The sequence below is a fragment of the Lytechinus variegatus genome, chromosome 13 (genome assembly GCF_018143015.1).
Source record: "Lytechinus variegatus isolate NC3 chromosome 13, Lvar_3.0, whole genome shotgun sequence".
In the NCBI taxonomy this organism is placed as follows: Eukaryota; Metazoa; Echinodermata; class Echinoidea; order Temnopleuroida; family Toxopneustidae; genus Lytechinus; species Lytechinus variegatus.
In genome coordinates, this window is record NC_054752.1 from 15,845,795 (window position 1) to 15,867,943 (window position 22,149).

Sequence of the window (22,149 nt, forward strand, 5' to 3'; positions counted from 1 at the left end):
ATGACCTTCGACCTTGATCATGTGACCTGAAACTCGAACAGGATATTCAGTGATACTTGATTACTCTTATGTACAAGTTTCATGAATCAGATCCATAAACTTTCAAAGTTATGATGGTTATTCAACAGATACACCCAATTCGGCCAAAGTTCATTGACCTTTGACCTTGGTCATGTGACCTGAAACGCGCACAGGATGTTCAGTGATACTTGATTACTCTAATGTCCAAGTTTAATGAACTAGACCAATAAACTTTCAAAGTTATGATGGTAATTCAACAGATACCCCCGATTCGGCAAAAGTTCATTGACCCTAAATGACCTTTGACCTTAATCATGAGACCTGAAACTTGCACAAAATTTTCAGTGATGCTTCATTACTATTGTGTCCAAGTTTCATGAATCAGATCCATAAACTTTCAAAGTTATGATGGGAATTCAACAGATATCCCCAATTCGGCCAAAGTTCATTGACCCTAAATGACCTTTGACCTTGGTCATGTAACGTGAAACTCATGTAGGATGTTCAGTGATACTTGATTAACCTAATGTCCAAGTTTCATGAACTAGGTCCATATATTTTCTAAGTTATGATGACATTTCAAAAACTTAACCTCAGGTTAAGATTTCGAAGTTGATTCCTCCAACATGGTCTAAGTTCATTGACCCTAAATGACCTTTGACCTTGGTCATGTGACATGAAACTCTAATAGGATGTTCAGTAATACTTGATTAACCTTATGGCCAAGTTTTATTAACTAGGTCCATATACTTTCTAAGTTATGACGTCATTTCAAAAACTTAACCTCAGGTTAAGATTTGATGTTGACGCCGCCGCCGCCGTCGGAAAAGCGGCGCCTATAGTCTCACTTTGCTTCGCAGGTGAGACAAAAAAAAACCCTCTTTTTTTCACTCCACCCTGTAAGAGTGAGGTTTAGATAATTGTATGGAAAAAGAGCGCGAGAGAACTGAGAAAGTCCGACACAACTTAAGCTAGCCATCTCTTTTTTCTATGAATTACGATGTAATAAAAACAGTGTAGCATAGAAACACGACAACAATGAATGCGTCATGTGACATCCGATAGGGCGGGTGATTTTTCTTGTTGTCATTGGCTCATCTTCAAATATTTGTTGCACATCCCTCACTCTCTCATTTTGTATACAGAAACTTACTTCTTCGAAATGGAGTTTAGATTAGGTATAGGGTTCAGGGGATCGGATATCCAAGTATATTCGGATTGTTCACACGCAACGTAGAAATATTGTGACTTAGAAAATATTCAAGTACATCATAGATGTACAGTGAATAATTTTTTTGATTCAGAATCATATTCGGAAACTTATTGGGGAATCTGCGAGAAATAACCCCAGTCAATTATTTTTCAATGTTCTTTAACCTCAAAACAATATCAAACCAACCTGTAAAACAACAATTGAAAGATGCTCCCATTCATAAATGAATATAGGGATGGGGCATATTGTTCAATTCATGTCACCATGAACCTTCACAAGCAAATGGACGATAAGTCCAGTTTTTTTATTTTCATCCATTGACAAAAAGCACTAACAATTTAAGTTCGTGTTCAAATATTATATTGCTAATGATTTATTTTATTTTTTTATCAGATCTCATCATAAACATCAATACCAAAAAGCGAATTAAGAAGGTTTGCCATTAATGATAACAAAATATAGCCATTCAGCATATTTCCTACATGTACATTATATTTAAAAGATTGGCTCATCAGTCACCAATTAAAATTGATAATCAAAATCTGCAAATAACCACGCATCTTTGTGAAGCTAAGCTGTCTCTGACATTTCATAACCCATTCATAATAGGCCTAGTAAAATATTTAAAGTAGCAATAAAATGCATGGTAGAGGGACTTTCAGAAGTCAGAAGGCTCTTTTTGACATTGGTTGTGTGTGTGTGTGCCTGCTGCTAATGTTTGTATACACTTCACAACGTGACAGCCCAAACACGGCATACATGTACAGCCATGGTACATTGCAGCACACGTGCAGATCCTCACAGATGTTTGTAGAACACACCTCACATGACACCAGCAAATGTTTACAGTCCCTTACGAGAGCGTGCGATAAAGTGCATCAGGTTGCCCAGGCGCTGATAAAATACGATAGAGCCAGAGGACAGTTTCGATAAATAAACATTGTAGCGCAGATTACTTGGCTTTTATCTTCTGAAATGCAGTGTTTGCCCAAGCCTCAAGAACAAACTTTTCCAGTTATTTGATGGAGGAACTTCTACATTTCATGAAAATTGATGAAGTGCTCTGGAATTTTGAACAAGTTCAAGCTCTGTTGATGAGGCTTACATAACATGGTATAATCACTAACATGCTATGAGTGCAAATTGGCAATGCATGATGAGGAACATGGCATCCATCCTTTTAATATGAATTTCTCAACATAGGCCTACATGATTATCATTACAGCTCTACATTATGTAGACAAAAAGGTTGGTTGGTTCAAGATTAAAATCAAAACGTTTCTACAATTTCAGCCTTATATGGACATAAGAGTTGATACTCTGCATGTATATAAGAACACTCACTGCTTTTGATACTTAATTCAGAAAAATGACTTCAAACACATTTTAGACCATGGCAACCTCTTCAATTTTTGCACCATTTTGTCAGGCAAATTCATGTACACCACATGTATCCGATTCCTCATACATATCCATAGGGAAACGTTTCTATTCACTTTCCAAGGTTCTGTAGCACAAAGGTTTTTCACGATTTATTGTACATTGTAGTCAATGGAATCAATCATAGAAAAATGTTCTACGATCATTGCTAAGTTTAGTGTTACGGGCCCCAGGAAGTGGGTTTTTTTTCCACAAGCAGTGAATCCATGAAGCAGAGAGGTACACATAACAAAAAAAGAAATTTGTTCATGGGAGGAATTCGCGATCAGTGTCTTCTTCTCAAGTTTGGCATTGGATAAGCTCCCAAGAAAAAAAGGAATTGTGAAGGACAACGACATCAAGGCCCTTCGGCGAGGAAAGAAGAGTCTCGGCTTTCCTTGACTACAAGTTCAAGATTTCCCACTTGATTTGATTAGAGTCCAAGTTTCTTTGGCTGGAGGAGTATTGATTGAATTACCCGACTGATGCATCCCACATGCATCTTTGGATTTCGTTGGCGGGCCGCGAACCGGCGAACGGGGGAAAAACCTTTTGAATAATTTTAATGCTCCACTTCATCGCCCTCTGCTTGTCTTTCTTTGTTTGGTTTTAACACCTCGTCGTCGTACCTGGCAGGAGGAGTTGATGACCTAGGGAGGGTTTCTTGAAGTATCTTGTCAGTGAGTTTCAATGACAAATTAGCTCTCAGCCAATCAGGTCCAAGGATTTCGGTAGCTTACAACAACTAAACAGTTAAAATCACTGATACTTGTTTCTTGAAAAGCTTCCCCAATGGAGCTAGCCACTTTGCATAGATCTACACTGCTGTTCAGTGCATTATCCATTACTTTTCTTTCTTTCTTTCTTTGGTTTGAACACCTAGGTGTACCTGGCAGGAGTTGACGACCTGAAGGAGCTGGCCACTTCAACGACTCACTCACGATAAAAGGGAATATCCACACTGCTGTTTCATGCATTTTAGTCATGCAGCAATAGGTGTGTGTGGGTAGATAAGGCACTGAACATACTTCCTGTATTATATTCCAATGTTCAATGTAAAAGGGACTGGTCACACTGTCATTCTCCGCATAATTAAGTCCTCAGGGAATCCTGCAAGCACTTGTAGAGTATCTCCACTCCTAAAGAAATTAAGGCATTACTGATCCAAATACTCATTTCCCAAATTATGTCCATCCAAACGAACATCTGACCGACTGCAAAGTAGAAACTATTTTTTCCAAATGCAAATGTTTGTAAAACAAGGCTGCAGTTAGCAGTGTTAACATGCCCCCTCACGTGCCCTCCAAAAATCAATGTCAACTTCAAATAGATAGAATCGCGTCACGTTCTCATCGGCTCCTAAATGAAGAAAGCAGGATGCCCGCATCCTCATCCACTTCCCAAACTAATGGGTACTTCAAATCAAGAGTCCCTGGGTCCCATGCTATACAGCTTATTATAGGGGTGAGTTTCATGATTGATTGCATTGGTTATCACCTGCAATCAATCGCATGACCCAACTGTATGATCATTCCCCGTTTTGTGTAACCGGGGTCCACGTGTCCAATTGCCTTGTCATCTGATTCCTCTGTTCAAGTTCAACAAGAGCATTCTTCCTTCTCAGAACCCCCTTCCCGATTGTAGGGCTGGTTTCACTATTCATTACGATGGTCAATGTTTGTAATCAATTTCATGAATCAGTCTCTAGACATTGGTTTACAGGGTCCGATCTTCAATTGCCTTGATGATAACAGCTGGATCATTCCCCCTTCCTGTTTATAAGGCTGGATTTCACAATTGATTGCAATGGTTATCATTTGCAATCAATCTTACAAATTACTCTCTTAATAGCTTTGTGTTACAAGTCCCCGCATCTTCAATGGCCATGATAACAGTAAAATAATTTTTCCTTTCTCACAGCGCCCTTCCTGATTACAAGGCTGGTTTTAACCATTGATCACAATGGTAATCGTTTGTAATCATTTACTTGTCAATCACACAAATCACTCTCTAAGCTATACATGTATGTAACGTGGCCCGGATCTTCAATTACCGTGAAGACAACAGCAAGAGCATTCTCCTTTCTCTGGCTCTATTTAACCTTCCTGATTTACAAGGCTGGTTTTCACTATTGATTGTAATTGTTACTGTTTGCAATCAATCTTACAATCACTTTCAGAAAGCTTTCAGTTTAACACGGCCCGGTTCTTCAATTGCCTTGACAATAACAGTGAGAGCCTTCTCCCTTCTCTGGCCCTCTCCAACCTTGTCAGGAGTATGTGTCCATGACCTTGATCGGTCACTCACCTACACCCGACAGAGAAGACAGCATAGTATCATTCATGTTGATCATGCCTCGAAGCTTGCTGAATAACTCAACACTCGTTCCAAAATGCACGAGTATGTTAGATATACAACCGCTTGGTCTAATACCATTTCATCTAATTTCCAGTTGTTCGTTAAGTTATACACAACTTTACACGTACATGTCTGACACATGTCAGCTAGATGGGGATATATCGCTTAGCATGAGAAAAGATTACCAGTCACGCATGACGTCATCCATAGTTTACAAAAGCCGACCAGATTTCATAGGTGTCATGTGGACTACAATCGATTTGGAAGAAAAGTTGATTGGATCAGTCATAGACTATTTTATAGGATAAATTATGTATCACTGTAAAAGTTGTCAACATTTCAGCTTTTCAAAACGGATTTACAAGGTACATGTACAAATGCAGGTTTATAAAAGTTCCATAACAAAAACAAACTTTTGAAAATGCTGCATAATCATATCATGTTTTGCAGCAATAAGATATTTAGATCTATACTTCTTAATAAAGGAAAGAGGGGAATGAAATCTGGTTTATTATCCTCCACTCAGAAATATTTGCATTAGGATGACAACATGCGACCAAGTTGGAGATGCCTTAAAAAGTCATCAATATATTGGTGATGAGACTAATCAGCAATTACACCAAATGAATTAGACAAACTGGTTTTCAGCATTTTTCTTCATATTTTGAAGACAATAACTCTTGGTGAAACATGTGCCAGTACCTTCATATTCTGCACACACAAAATTAATGAATTTTTTTTTTAAATATAAATTTTGTGCATTTCAGCAAAGGGACCTACCTGTGTGATATTGTCGTTATTGTTTGTCTCCTCCATGGTTTTCTTCTCTTTGAGCTTTTGTCGTAGAAATAATTCCTCCTGTGGGGAATAAAAAGGATAGAAAAGATGTGAACATTCACATCTAATGTCTGACAACAGAGGGTACAAACTACATTTTCTTTTAGTTGATGGCCAAGTTATTTCCAGCTAAGTTTATATAAATGACTTTGGTAAGTTCTTTGTTTCTTCAATGAAAAAATCTTTTGTGACATTTTTTTTTATTTGCTGCATATATGATGAAGATGATGAAGATGATGATGGTGATGATGATGGTGATGATGGTGATGGTGATGATGATGATAATGATGATGGTGATGATGATGATGGTGATGATGAAAGTGATGATGATGATGATGATGGTGATGATGATGGTGATGATGATGATGATGATGGTGATGATGATGATGATGATAACAATGATGAATATCATGATGATGATGATGGTGCTGTTTTTGATGATGTTGCAGCTGCTGATAACAATAATAACATACATTGAAAACAACAGCATCTTCAGTAAAATTTAAATATAAAAGCATTAACCAAACAAGAAAAAATTACCTAAACCTTGAAAGATAGTTATTTATCACTTGATGTAAAAAAAAAAATCAGCCTCTAATGGCATATCATCCAGGCCAATGCATTATAGGCCTATATAAGGCAAGAATTAATTAGACATAGAAGCATCCCCAGGGATTCAATTAATAGTACCTCTATTTAGTAACAAATCATTGCAGTTGTCTGCAAAACCAGCCCATTTATAGAAATGATAGGAGACAATTAAGCCTAAAGATAGGAATCTTGCAAAGGAGCCCTACAAGAGTGGAATGCAGATGACAAGGCAGTCACGTGGATAGAGCGGATCTCGATTTTATAATGAGGGGGTATTTCATAAGCAACCTGTAAATCTTCATTCTTTTCTTCTAATTCAAATCCAAGCCCCCCCCTACACACACACACATACGATAAATACCAGAGTTAATATTTTCTCAATTCATATCTAAAGTCAAATCTGGATTTATCAGTCGACTTTCTAACAAATCGAACTATTGAATTATCTCTAGAGTCAAAGCAATTGTTAAAACCAGTTTATGCAAAAAAAAATGTGGGCCTACATGCTATAATCCACTTCTTTTAAGTCAATTTCTTACAAGTCCAATAAATTTATGAGGCATCTTTAGTTTATAGGCCAGATTTCTCTATATAACAGTATATGACAAATAGCAACAAATTTTCTTCAAAACTTACAATTATTTTCTTCCTATTAAAGAATTTACCACTTCAAATGATACATTTATATATATATATACCCTATGAAATACAAATTACAAAACAAGATTTATGAAGCTATGGTATATCACTCCATGAAACTAGATCAATTTCTTTATATTGTGCAAACCAAGATAAAGGCAAAGCAATCTTTTATATGCATGTGATACTATAGTATCCTTTTCATATCTGGAGTCACCACTTCTATTCACAAAGTTATGGTCATTTTTCATTTTATTGCCATTCTCACACCGTCGACATATTTGACCCGACTAATAAAATCTTGCTCCCCTTTGAAGCGGAGCGATAAATCAGGCGATCCTGACACGCTTTTGTGTGAAGTTCAAAGGCGCTCATCGGACTACTGCGCAGACACCGCGCTGACTGATCCCTTTAAATAGTTCCCTTGCTTGTCCATCACTGGAGGGGTAAGCTAAAGGAATGTGCTCCTGTTTTGCCTGAGTTATGGCTTTCATCAATAAAGGTTGATGGACACATCTTACAAGTGGCTTCATATGGGGGCATCAGCCAGGGATATTTTTAGAAGGGAAGGCTTTTCGGTCCATGGACTGTTTACTGCGTTGGGTTCAATGAAAATATCTTTGTAAATAAATTCCCTGCCGATGGTTCTGGGCATTCATATAGGCAGCCTAATTTCATGTTTTCAAGAAAGAAGTGTTTAGGCAAACTTTTCCATGATGATTTCTGAACATACATGTAGATATAGGGCCCAATTAGGATAAACCTATGCCCTATTTATTCTGCAATATTTTCTGTTTCAATTTCTACATTTATTTCTCCACAAGAAAAATCAATGAAAAATAGGTATTTACTGTAAATTGGACTATCTTTATTACATTTAAAAAAAAATATTCAACTTAGAGGTTCTCTTGCAATTTTCAAGGGATATTTAGTTTCTTTCAATACCTGTATTCAATTCATTCTTTCATTTTTTTTTTTTTGGGGGGGAGGGATAGCCTTTGTCTTCCCCTTTGCCCCATCTTTCTCCTTCTATCCCATATTCCCCTACCTTTTCTCTTTCTTTCTTTCTTTCTTCTTCCACTCCTTTACTTTCATCCCTCTATCTACTCTCTCTATCTCATATCCCCCTTCCTCGATCTCTCTTCTTGTCTTTCTTAGCTCAATCATAGCAACTTGTTTACCCCTTTCCTATCTCTGCCTCACAAAGAACAGGGTTCCCAACTTTTCAAAGAAACAAAATTCCCTGATGAAGTTTAAAAATTCCCTGACGATTTATTTAAATCCATTTCCAGTTTCGCATGTTTTCTAAGTTGTTGCAGTGAGTTACATGTATGCCTACATGTATTTTCAGTATAAAAATATTGTGTTAAAAACTAATTAGTACCATCATAACCAGTCATTCAATGGATGTTTTGATATGCGACCAAATATAGTCTAGTCTGATTGACTACAGTGCTTTCACTATCAGGCTAATAAAAATTCCCCTATTTTCCCCCCATTTGAGGCACTTTTCCCCGATTCGAGGCATCTTAAAAATAAAATTCCCTGATTTTTCCCTGACTGGAAAAAAGTAAAATAATTCTCCTGATTTCCTTGTTGATGGGGAGGGAACCCTGAAGCTGACCAGAGACCCTGTTTCATGAAGGCTTTCTGTTATAACAAATGTAAAATTTCTGTAACAAATTTACGATCAGCCAGTCAGATTGAAGGATTTCAGTAGCTTTTAACTGCCAGAGCAAATTTGTTATTATAACAAGTTTTATGAAACAGACACCTGGCTGGGGCCCAGTTTCATAAACTACCTTGGAAACCATGATTGTTGTTGGCTGCTGAGACCTGTTACCATGGTAGTTGCCATAATGGCAAAGTTACAACAGTTGAAAGTCCTTTATGAAATGGGGCCCCTGATTTCTTTTCTCGAACCATTCAAATCATCTCAACAGATTGAATATTACATCAGCATCAATACCAACTCTGCCCATGCATAAACAAAATTTAACACTTCTCATTTCTCTTATGGACAGCACCCTCTTATAATTATGGCTTAAAAAAGAATGAGCTAAATTTCTTGATTTCTCCTATAAATGGCAACCTCCGATACATGGCTTTAAAATAATAAGGGCAGAAGCTAAATTTTGTAACATCTCCTATTTATGGCAACCTCCAATATCTGGTAATTAACAAGAGACAGAAAGGGAGAGATCTTCATTTCTTATAAATAGCATCTTCTAATTAAATTGGCTTCAAAAGAAAGGGGGAAAAAGAGCTTTATTTCCACTTTGAATCTTTCTTGACTGATTAAAGTCGCTGGGGCATCTTCAGCCAGATCTAAATATAAATTCCCAACCGCAGCGCTGCTTCCTTGCTCCCCGCACTGTGGCTAAGTCTGCCTGACCGATAAAACAGAAATAGAAAGACGGTGATAAAAATACAAAGAATCAACCAACCAAGAGTGATATTCTTGATCATTAAAAAAAAGATTAATTCCTCATCTCCTCGGTTCTCCTCTATAAAAACTGATCAGTAATATCATTAACTTCTTTTTAAAAGACAATTAAAGATAAATTCCAGTTTTGGTAACGATCTCAAAATGACTTTTTACAGAATCTAATATAATGACCACCCAAGTGTCTGTTTGTATGAATAAAAAATATGTGCCAAAGGATTCTGGGAGAAATTGTGTAATTGCTGAGAAATAAGCAAAATAAGCGCGGATTCGGTCACTTCCGTCGGGTCTTTATTCCAGCAATAATAATACATTTTTCAGCGTAGATTTCAAGATTTCACAAAGTTCAGTTTATGTAACTGTACCAGATCTAGATCCTCAATGATATTCTGACAATTAAGCCTGGTTTTACAGACTTTCTCATGAAATCAGTGTTTATACTGCAACTACTGGCATTTTCTTTAACAGTATTAGGTAACGACTTCAAAATGACTTTGTACAGAATCCAATAAAATGACCGTCCAAGCATCAGTAGGATATGTACAAAAAATATACGTCAAATGATTCTGGAAGGAATTGTTAAATTGCCGAGAAATTACCAAATTAGCATGATGTTCCATTAAATGTGGGTCTTTTTCCAAGTGATACAAATACACTGTCCCACATGTGCTTAAATCTGCTTTGGTGAACTTTAGTGCAATCATTTTCTTTCTCAGCTTAAATGTCAGGATTTCTTAAAGTTCAGTTGATAGAACTGAACTAGATCTAAATCTGTGATGATAAAGTGACATGGTTTTTACAGACTTTCTCATCAAATCATTGTTTACTGCAACTAATTCCATTTATCTTTAATATTGCTTTATTCTCAGAAAATAAAAATAGAACTATACAGAGTCAGGGCCCCTGCTACCATACAAGACATGCGCATTTGCCAAAACAAAAAAACACATAAAAAACGGTCCTCTATTTAAACAGACCTCCTTTTGTGACTTGGGTCATAGCCGACAGTGTATCAATCCAAATGGCTATTCTGTTTTCTGTTTCTCTTATAATCTTATTTCTTCTTCCAATTCTTTGAAATTTAATCTCCTGTCCATCTAGTTTTGTTTTGTTTTTTTGTCATGTTATGTAAGGAACTAGGACAGTGTAGGAGGGACATTGCATAAAGTTTGTTATAAAACGGGTTCAAGGATGTAGCCAATGGTGAGTGCGTATTCAAGTCACGTGTTCATGCTTTAATTATGCGCAACCTTCCAGTCGTGCATTTTTCGTGCAGCACTGTGCATTTTTGTGCAGCACTATGCAATTTTTGTGCAGCATTAGTTCCAATAGCACGTAAAAACTGATACGCGTTCAGCAAAAGAGGCTGGCTAGGATTTTGATGCGCTTACTTAGGCGCGCATAGTAGATACGCCTGTGATGTCATAATAGTCTTGTGATCTCTTCGTCTGTGCGATCGTACACAAGTTGGAGGGATTTGAACAAGATTTCCATGAAAAATTCTTTTTGCCGACCCGTTTTATAAAACAATTAATGCACATTTTAAGATTCGTGATGTTAGTGACGATGCGAGCAACTCTCGGGCATTCACAATATTATGCGAAAGCACTAGGCGCAAGCACCTCTTGCTTTCGCATAATTGTAAATACCCTCGAGAGTGCTGCATCGTCATAACACACTCATAAATGTGCATTAATTGTATATTATTACACAAAGTCATGAGGAAAACAATTCTCAATACCGGGATGATAATAGGTGGTTTCAAACCGCCTCGATCACAAGAATCCCCGTTAAATAACTAGAACTTTTTTAGGCTAACAAATACCCATTAATTATTCCTGCATTCACACCGCCCCGAAACATACCCTTCGGGATAAGTTCCTGAAGTTAGGCGCATGCGCAGTAGATGGTCTGATAAGCAGGCAAGGCGCGTGATTCAAAATCACTAGCCAAGCAGCCACCCATGGCTTCCGCGCCCGACGACACGCGGGGCTAAAAGTTCCCGTAAATTGCTTTCACATTGACAAAATACCTGCGACCTTGGAAAAATTACAGCGAAAGTTCTCGTAATTTCCTACCTTCCTACTATTTAGCGGGTATTTTCCTTTGGGGAAATTACGCGTAGTTTACTTTCACATTACCAAAATACCTGGTATTTTCTGATCGGGGTAAATTTCCCGATCAGAGAATACCTGGAACTGACGAACTTCAAGGCGGTCTGAAACCACCTAATGATTCAGACCACCCCAAATTTCATTAGGTCTAGGTATTCTGTGATCATGGAAATTTACCATGATCCACCCAAATCAGAAATTACCAGGTTTTTTTTTTGCCCATGTGTTGTGAAAGCAAAATACCTGTATTATCCCTGAAATACTTGCTAAGTAGTAGGTGAGTGTCAAACTTACAAGAACTTCCCCAACCCAGCGAGTAATTGGTCGCAAGTGCCATACCGTAGCTCTGCTGAGCTAGCGATTTTGAAAACACACCAAATTGTCAAGAAATCAATGACTTTATGGATAGGCTTACACATTCATATCTAGAAATATTATTGAACAAACAGGCATTTCATATGTTGACTTTGCTGGCTTTCCATAGTTGCAATTGATCGGATCAATGACAACTCTTTGTAAGATGGGCCCCTGGTATTTCAACAGGTATTCTGGTGATGGTCTGCATACACCTAGTGTGTACAATTAGGCCTAGACAAGATTTATCTTGCAGCTAATCTATAACAGCATTCACATGAAGATCTCTCTGAAAGACAATAGAAAGAACCAATTTCTTTCTCAGGAGTTGTATGGCTGGCTAAAATTGTATTCTAAATCCTTCCTTTCTTACAATAAGGCAAAGGTTTTTTTTTATTCACTCAAACACATTCACACATGAAAAATTCCATACATACATGTGCACGATCGGATGAACTGTTATGGAATAATCACATCCACTCCAATCCAATTCGATGGTATGTGTCGGTCTCAAGACCGTTTTCGTTCGGCCAGTGTGACTGAGGGGTTTATGGCTTTGGGACAAAGGGTGCGTTTATGCTTCCATTGCGAGGACAGAATCAGCGTTTTCGAACGTCGATTCAAAACGCCGATCGTAAACGTGGTTCTGGGAGTACTGTTTATGCTTAACTTTTCAGAGGCGAAATCACGATCTCCAGCTGGCTTCGCATCATAATTTTTATTGTGCAGGAAAGCGAGGTCAAATTGGGCGCGCCTTTTTTCGAAAGTTTTTTTTCCAAGTGTTGTTGTTATGTGGAGATAACATGGAGCAATGCGACTGTATTTGCCCGCGGATTTCCATCTCACCGGAAGCATGTACCAAATGACGTCATTTAAACACGTTTACGATCGTGGTTCTGTTTATACTTCCACAGAAAGCCTGATTCTGGTCAAACAACGTTTACAAACGCACCTTTTTGTGAGTTTACGATCGGCGTTTTGAATCAGCGTTTAAATGAAAGTAAGCATGGACGCAACTGTGTTTTGGACTAATCCCGTTTGGAAATGCTGATTCTGGCCTGAAAAATGGAAGCATAAACACGGCCAAAGTCTCAGCTTTTTGTGACCAATGGATGGAATACAAGTGTGCCTTGATTTACTGCTGCCTGTAATGCAGGGGGACGGAGCAGAACCGATGATGAAAATTTATAGCTAGTCTGCAGGAGATTTCAGCTGCCTTGGATGACTCCCAAGACAGAAGGAAAGTAGTGCAAAAGCACTTTGGCTAAGACTTTGTTATGATTCCTTAAACAAACTCCGCAAGGCACAAAGGTATCCCATGTGATGGTGCTCTCTAAGCTGAAATCTTTAAAAAATCATTCATGCACTGGCTATACATATGTAGTTCTTTGAAGACCCAATAAACCTTTGGTTTTATGACTGCATCTAGGGGGAGTGTGAAAATAACTTTGTGATTTTAGTGGAACTAAAAAATTTCCACTCCTAATAGTCTGCCATTGACCTTGATGTCTTCGATATTGTAAGAAAGAATGTTCATTCAAAACATAGGTTTGATACTTCACACTTTTCTATCAAGAAAACATTCTAACTTTAGTCAATATTTACCATGTTTACACGCTGCATCAGCTCGCACTGCGGGACCTGCTTTTTGGAACTTGTAAACGCGATTAACTTGCATCGGCTCTCGGTGCAGAATCAGAAATTTTGCACCACTAAAAATAGTAGGATCAGAACTGATAGCCAATGTAGAATCTGCTTTTTTTTCTACGTGTAAACACAAAGCAGATTCTGCTGTGGGAATTGGCAAGCGTTCTAATTACTTTACCATTATGACGTATTTGAAAGCTCCCGGATCCAGCGTTGTCTTTATAATGACGTATGTCGTTGGTGCGCGGATCTTTCATCCCTTGATCTGTGTTTTTTGTCCTGTGAGCCGATTCTGCACCGCCAGCTGTGACAGCGTGTAAACGCGATGCAAGATAACCCAGAAGCTGATTCTGCATCGGATTTGGGTTCTGCACCGCGGACCGATTCAGCGTGTAAACACGGTAATTATCCTCTAACCCTTGACCAAGAAGTTACATCAGGTCGGTGCTGCATCTCTTTTCAAGAATCAAGGCACTATGCTTTTTTGGTAAATTGCCATTTCACCTACTGCCAACTCGTCCACCCACCACAGGGTCTACTTTCAATTAATCTAATGCCATTGCGTCCATCAACATTTCATCTAACAACCATTTGGCCCATTAACCACTTGGTCCAATCATCACTTTGTCTAATCACCAGTTCATCTATGACCATTTCGTCTCATAACCAGTTGGTCTAATATCCATTTCATTTTCATTTATTTTGCACAAGTTAACACTTTGTCCAATCAGACCAAATGGTATATGGACTAAATGGCTATTGGACCAACTGGTTATTAGACGGAATGGCATTAAACTAAATGAAAGTAGACCAAGTAGTGAGTGGACAAACTGATGGTAGACTAAATGAGAGTAGACAAGAAGGCAATTGGACGAACTGGCATTAGACGAATTAGAAATAAACCCTCTTTTCAAAGAAGCTTTCCACCGCATTATTTTCCTTTATTAAATGCGTGATAAAAAGTGAGGGTTGACAATGGAAAGCTGTTAGCGTAAGGAGAGATGCAGCTCTGACTTTTTACAAGCTGTCTTTAATAAAGGATTGAAAGCAACATACCACAGCAGAGCCCAGCGTTGTTTTCCATCTTGGACTGCATCCGCCCAACTCCGGGAACGGGTCGGGTACCTGAGCCTCGTCGCCATCACTGCCCCCGCTGCTGCTCTCGCTCTGCCCTCTCTGCGGGAATGACGAGCTGAGCGGGGCGGTGGCCACCGGCTCTCGCAGATCCTCCGGCATCGACTTGCTCCTCCATTCGCGGTCGAGGCGCGGGATGAACCGAGAGGTGAGACTCGTGCTGTGTTGCAGCTGATGCCTTTGGTGGTGGTGATGATGGTGGTGGTTGTTGGTGACATGATGATTGTTGCTATGGTTTTGATTGTGAGGTGAGGTGGGTTGTGTTCTTGTGGGCGTGGCTGGCTGACTGGCTTGGCGACACAAGTAGATTCCATTCAAACCGCCCTGCTGCGCCGACAGATGGTTGTTTAACGACTCGGTGCTGGCCAACAAAGGCCTATCTTCATTGTATGTTGGAAAGGAATTCATGCCGTTAACTAAGGCATCTAAGTCCACGTCGTCTGCAAGAAGATACACAAAGAAGAAACACCAAGATTATAGTATAATAAAATCTCTGAGGCTCTCTCACAAATACCTGAGGATAAGAGAGTATGAATTCGCTTCCAAGAAATGAAAATGTTTAAATTCTTATACTCTTCTATATATCTCTATCATGTGAGACAGACTTCAAAGAATACTTGCAACTATATCTTTACCTACGTTATATTCCCAAAGACAGTGGAGGAGATAAAATCTTCCAGCATATACAGATGGAGCGACTATAATCCCCGGCAGCTCATGAATGACTAATATAAATGTAAAAGAAACTTTGAAGATACAAAAGAAAAGTGAGACAGCATGGAGACAGCATGGAAGACCTACGCAGCATGAATTCACTCACCACTAGACGTGTCTTCGCTACTGTTCCCCTTGCTCAGCCGGCCAAGCGCCATGTGATGGTCGTTAATAGAACACAGTGAGCCGCCTAGCCTTCCGTGATACTGTGTTGACGTCTCCATCATCTCCATGGCAACGCAAGAATCTCGGGGATGAGACTACCGACTGGGATGCCACAAATGAGGCTCGTCTGCTAATTAGTTCTTGCCTGAACCTTTACCTTAAGTGGATAGAAAGAAGAAAAAAAGAGAAGAGAGATAAGACAATGATATTAAGTAGAAAAGGAAAGGATGCCCAGAGTTTTTGCCAATTTATAGTTTGACGAGAATCAATGACTCATCATAGATGGGGGGGGGGGCTAGTGTATCTGAGCTGAAAAAAGTGAGAAAATGCAGCTTCGTGGTCATTACAACTCATTCTGTGTGTACGCCAGCCCTAAAATACAGTATATGTCATGGATCATTAGTAGGAATACATACATGTACAGAGTGTACCTTCTTCTTCATTAGATTATTAGGGGCTTCACTCCTTGAACACAGCTCGATTCCACTGTGATACGAGTTTTCCATAGACCCTTGCCCAGGTTATCATGGGCATTGTGTTGAATGGGTGAACAAGCCTTATGCTACCATTACTCTAAAATTCACTTTTGAAATGACTACTTATTTCAATGAGTTGATGGCAAGCTACTGTAATCCATGCATCCGATTGGCTGGGACCAAAAAAACAAGCAAAACCACTTACGTGACATTGTCGTGTTGGTGCAAGAACGCTGCTAACGCCAAACTTTCATTCATCGCATGCATGCAAAACCTCCCTAAGCAGCACGCATAGGGGCGTTTCTGCTCCGATGTGGTGTGCGAAAATGTTTTGCGCAGGGTGTTCTTGCACCGCCACAAAGACTAACATGCTATTATGTACAATCCATTTCATACAGATACTCATTACCCCCATAAAAAGATTTGTGGTCTTGGTCTTATTTTCAAAGATTACAAATAGGCTACATTCTAACCCATCTATAAAGACAACATATGAAAGACAGGTGGTCCTTATGAACAGGTTCATGTAATACATGTTTCAATGCAGAAAACCAAACTTTATGGACAGGTCTGTACACTTAAAGGTCAAGTCCACCTCAGAAAAATGTTGATTCAAATCAATAGAGAAAAATCAGACAAGCACAATGCTGAAAATTTCATCAAAATCGGATGTAAAATAAGAAAGTTATGACATTTCAAAGTTTCGCTTATTTTCAACAAAATAGTTATATGAACGAGCCAGTTACATCCAAATGAGAGAGTCGATGATGTCACTCAATCACTATTTCTTTTGTTTTTTATTGTTTGAATTATACAATATTTCAATTTTTGCGAATTTGATGATTAGGACCTCATTGCCTGAAGCACAAAATGTTAAAATAATGGAATTCCACGTGTTCAGGGAGGAATGAAACTTCATTTCACATGACAATGACGAGAAAATAAAAATATTTCATATTTCATATAATAAAATACAAAAGAAATAGTGAGTGAGTGATGTCATCAACTCTCTCATTTGGATGTAACTGGCTCGTTCATATAACTATTTTGTTGAAAATAAGCGAAACTTTAAAATGCCATAACTTTCTTATTTTACATCCGATTTTGATGAAATTTTCAGTGTTATGCTTGTTGAATTTTTCTCTTTTTATTCAAATCAAGTTTTTTTGGAGTGGACTTGTCCTTTAATTATAGACTTGTGGTCTATCTATAAGGGTGGTTTTTACAGCAAGTTTGACTGTGTATGCATTCCAATCCTTACACACCCAGTTCTGACTGACTGACTCTATGAATTAAAATATTTGAGTGCTTCACACAAAACAAATCAAAGACTTCTCTCTGATTCCGCGACAGCCATTGAAATCTACACGTTTTGTATAAATATTGAAAAAGACGAGTTTGAACAGAAACCACCACTGGCTTCTGGCCCAGTCGGAGGTGTTCCTTTGGTGAAAGCGGGCGGCTCTTGTCAAACGGTCGGCACCGGCTACCTGCCAATCAACCCGTCTCTGGCACCCCTCGGAGAAACCAAAGAACACAAGATGTCCGCTGGCTACCCCCAGTCCAGCTCCAAGGAATCTGTTACTAAAAGCCCCATTTGCACAATGAAAAATATGTTAAAAACTACTTGACTGGAATTAAATGAAATCGTATTGTGATTCGAAATTGACTGTTTACTAGAAACTGGTGTGAATTTATACCATTATTGTGAAATGAAATTATTTTTGTTAAGTAAGATTGGGGTATTGTGAATTTAAATTGATAGTGTAAATCTAAACTGTATCCTCTAGCATGTGCAATGTATGTTTTGAAATTATCATCAATGGTCATTCAGCCTTCGAGGCTATGAAACTTGAAAAAAAAATATCTTGAATCATGTTGAACATGTTATTAAATAAAGCTCACTGACAGTCATTTCAGTGATTTGGAGAGGTTTCTTTTCAGTTGCTTCACGAGGCATGTCTTGTGTCACAAATATTCGACAGGCATAAACCCTGATTAAATTTCTTATTAACAAGTGGTCTTCACACAAGACTAGCAAACACCTAGTCTACAGGAATAGACCCTGATTAAATTTTTTTAACAAGTGGTCTTCACACAAGACTAGCAAAAACAAAACTTGAGAGGGACAGTATTCTGCACATAAATCAATGACAGGGACCTTTATAGGCTGAATATTCAGACCACTTCTCTCAACTGAAGGGTTTGCATAACAAACCTACATAGACAAGGATGATTTCCCCCTTTTTTTACCACACACTTGTTTTGGCAACTGTTGAAATCACAATATATAATCCCAGTGAGTACAGAACACATTTTTATCAATAATTTGGCAGTGCGAAACAGGGAAAATAAAGCTGAATGAATGTTAACGATCAAAATAATCATATCCAACAGAAGATAAGAATTCAAGGCACATTCGGGGGAAATAATAATTAAAGTCTTCATCAATCTTGTAAGAAAGTGTTGTACATTTCGAGTCTTCACTTCAGTACATGTCTGAATCAAAATGCATTGATCAATGAAATATATACACAGGCGGAAGCACCTACTCGCTTCCGGAACTTTAGCAGGGAGCTGTTCGTGCTAATTGAAGGCTTACAAGTGTTTGCTATCGTGTTTTCTCGAGAACATTGCCTCCTTGCTGCCTCCTCAAAAGCTCTTGAAGGCAGCTCTGGCTTCATCTCCGGTCTTGGAGCACCCCCGAAGACAGGAAAATCATTACCACTTCCATAGGAAAGGAATATTTCATTTCAGTTCACATTCATTCGGGTAACAAGCAATTGGTCAACAAATATTTGGTCTAGGTTGGTCTTCTCTAAACTTGTTCAAATACCCACAAATATTTGGTCAAATTGGTCTAATTGTCAGTGGTCTGCTCTACACTTGTTCTTACACCCACTTAGTCTAATTCTTATAAAGTATGATGCCCAAACTTGGGTCCGTTTCATAAACTTATTACCATAACGAATGTGCAATGAACGTTAAAAGCTCCCGAAATCCTTCAAGCTGATTGGCTGATAGAAAATTTGTAGCAGGAATTGTACATTTTTTATTGTAACAAGTATTTGTGAAAATGGACCCAGGTCTGATTCCCACTTCATCTACATAATTTTTTTTTTTTTGCATAATCAACTGCAAATGAAACATTCACCAGGGTGCTACAGAAGCACTTGCCCGATTGCCCTGGGCAAGTAAAAGTTAGAGTCAGGCAAGTGTTTTGAAGTAAAGACTAAAACTACTTGCCCGAATTGGACAAGCAAAATTCTCACAGTAGAATAAAAATTAGGGTCAATATGATATACATGTAATATTGACCCTAATTTTGGTCATGGCACTGTGACAGGCAGGATAAAATCACTTTGGAAAAAAAATGCAATAACAAGGTAGAGAGTTCATGTCAAAAGAGAGAAAAGGGTTGACGGTTTATAAAACCGCAAAACTTTCTTTTGAAGAGGTAAAACTTTTTTTTCAAGGATTTTTTTCGGGCAAGTGAAATAGCTTTGTGGGCAAATATATTCCAACTATTTAAAAATTTACTTGCCTGACTGGGCAAGTGCTTCTAAAAAGTTATGCAGCACCCTGCAATCACCTACCATTAGAAGGTACTGTCTTTGGAAAAGATGCTACGAGCCTTTCTCCAACTTAAATGTTCAGAAGTTGCTAAAAGAATACACAGTCACCATCAACTTTAGAGCAAAGAAGAAATGCAAACTGGCAAACGGAGACTGATCTAGGGGAGATGTGAAGTCAGTTTCATTTCAAAGCACTGAACCTTGGCATTTCACAAAGAATCAAGTATGACAAAATGTCATTTTTATATGCCAATCTCACTGACTGACTGATTAATCCAACTGATTAATAAGCAGGAGTGCACATCCCTTGAGCGGAGATGCCTATTGTATCGTGTGCGATTGATAACTATCAAAATGAGGACTCACTCACTGAATCTTTGTATAAAACTCCACTACACAGTGATAACATTGATTACAATGACGCTACAGTTTGTGGTGACAGTTCATGCTTCGTAAAATATATGTCGGCAGAATGCAGGTTCAATGCCCTGTAGGTCATTGCACTCCATACTTCGTCCACATCTTGGCCTGCTTCAACTGGTCATTGCATGTCGTTGACCAAAGAAAAGTTTACAAACATATGTTCAAGAAATAGTCCATTCAGACGAGAGCAAGCTTGCACAAAACTGGTAAAGAAAAACACTGCTAAGGTGAAAAAAGTATTATAACAAAGTAGTGCAATGAAATGTAGTCATGTATTTTTTCAAGAGGCTATTGTGAAGATAAGGTAGCCAGCCATTTTCAGCGAGCAAGAAAACAGAAAAATACGGTTTTCAAAACGACAAAACGACAATGAGATTGCATCAAGAAACAATTAGAAATGCAGCTAAAAGATTTAATGCCTTTTGAAAGGGTACTCGTAGTAATATTCTTAAAAGGGAATAGAACCAATGATTTGAATAGTAGGGCTACAATTTTCGTTCAAATTTTGAACACGGCTATACGATGAATTTTTATCGTGTGAACAGGGTGTAATGAGAAGAACCGATCACAAGCCTATGGTCAATCCACACATTTCATTCTCTCCACTGGAATGTTAAGTTAGACACGTGGCTGCAATTAGCCCTCTAGCTTTAATCATATGGCGTAATTCCCGAAACTGCTGTGTCAATGAACTTCCGTCTCATTTCCAAATCTGCAGATTCCAAAGATAAGTCTCATTATATTGAGCTCCAAATAATAAGCCCTATATATATGTGCTGATGTCAAATTAGTGGCTTATTTTTCCCTTCAGAATAGATGAATTCTAGTATGGCATAATATCAGTGATTATTCATTTTTAATCTACAAATGCTAGATAAACACGGAAGTTATCACATGACTTGTTCAGCAAACCAATTGATCAACAATAGATGCAAAGGGAACATGGGACTGTTTTCAGATAGCCTCTAACAAAATTATGCATTATTCTTTTCCACATTTTTTGTTCTTTCAAGTACCAAGGTTCTGAATAGTCAGTCGTAGAAGATGAATGACATGTCAAATATTAAAGACCAGGTTTTCCTAGCTCAAATGATCAAATCTTTGCAAAACATGTTTGTAGTAAATGCATAATTCATGCTACATTGCAAAGCATCAAGCAACAGAATGCAACGATGCAATCGGATGCATGCACGGGCACACGTACACTCGACCTTCTACAGCTAAGAGGGGAAAAGTGGCACAAAAACGAGACTCGCCTTCCAGAGAAAAAGGTCCACTTTTCCAGTGATTCCATCAAGCCACAAGGTCAATGGCAAATGGAGGAGGCAGAGGGCACGCTGAGGATATTCAATGGAGATTACAGGATGACACAACGCAGGAGATCCCTGCGCTTCACAGCATGAAAAGACATTATGAGGGGGAGGGTGCCTCCTGCCCTGATTTACGCTAGAATATCATAGGTCTGCAAAGCCTGGAAATTGCGATGCGGATGCTGAGTGAGAGACAGAGAATTTTGCCAATTTTGTGTTGGGAAGGTAACAGAAGTCACGTTACATGGGTTAAACGTGGGTGCTTTTGCATTCCATCACATAATAATGCAGGTCCTATACTAACAGAGTTCTACAGATTTATTCCCAACAATTTTACATGTTCTATCATTCACTGTCTACTCTGAACAGATGTGACCATCTGGACATACCGTCAGGATGCAAATTACAGATATGATACATTTCTAATAGTATAATGTAGATTAAAAAATCAGTAGAAGAAAGATAATAAAATTCAAATGATATAGGGAAAATCATTGTTGCATGGATGAAATATAATCAATTATCATTCAAGAAAAACATCAAATCATTTATGAAAACATGGACAGTTAAGGTAACAATCAAACCAACAACTGATAAGTCAATATCTCATCTCTCATATTCCAAATAAAATAAAGAGAGAAAAAGCCAGATTATGATATGAACCATGTTTTTTTTCAGGAAGAAAATTTATACAATATTACGATTTGAGAGAG

The 22,149-nt window shown here is 38.3% G+C and overlaps 1 protein-coding gene across 3 annotated transcripts in view; it reads right to left on the bottom strand.

Moving 5' to 3' along the window:
- Window positions 1–22,149, bottom strand: part of LOC121425896 (growth factor receptor-bound protein 14-like) — a 60,708-nt gene that overhangs the window by 15,890 nt on the left and 22,669 nt on the right. For all 3 annotated transcript variants that reach the window (XM_041621989.1, XM_041621988.1, XM_041621987.1), the window contains exons 2-4: window positions 15,594–15,809; window positions 14,696–15,213; window positions 5,792–5,869 (exon numbers count right to left, since the gene is read on the bottom strand). In XM_041621989.1, coding sequence (XP_041477923.1) covers window positions 5,792–5,869; window positions 14,696–15,213; window positions 15,594–15,720 — 723 coding nt within the window. In that variant the 5' untranslated portion in view covers window positions 15,721–15,809. The remainder of the gene's footprint in view (window positions 1–5,791; window positions 5,870–14,695; window positions 15,214–15,593; window positions 15,810–22,149) is intronic.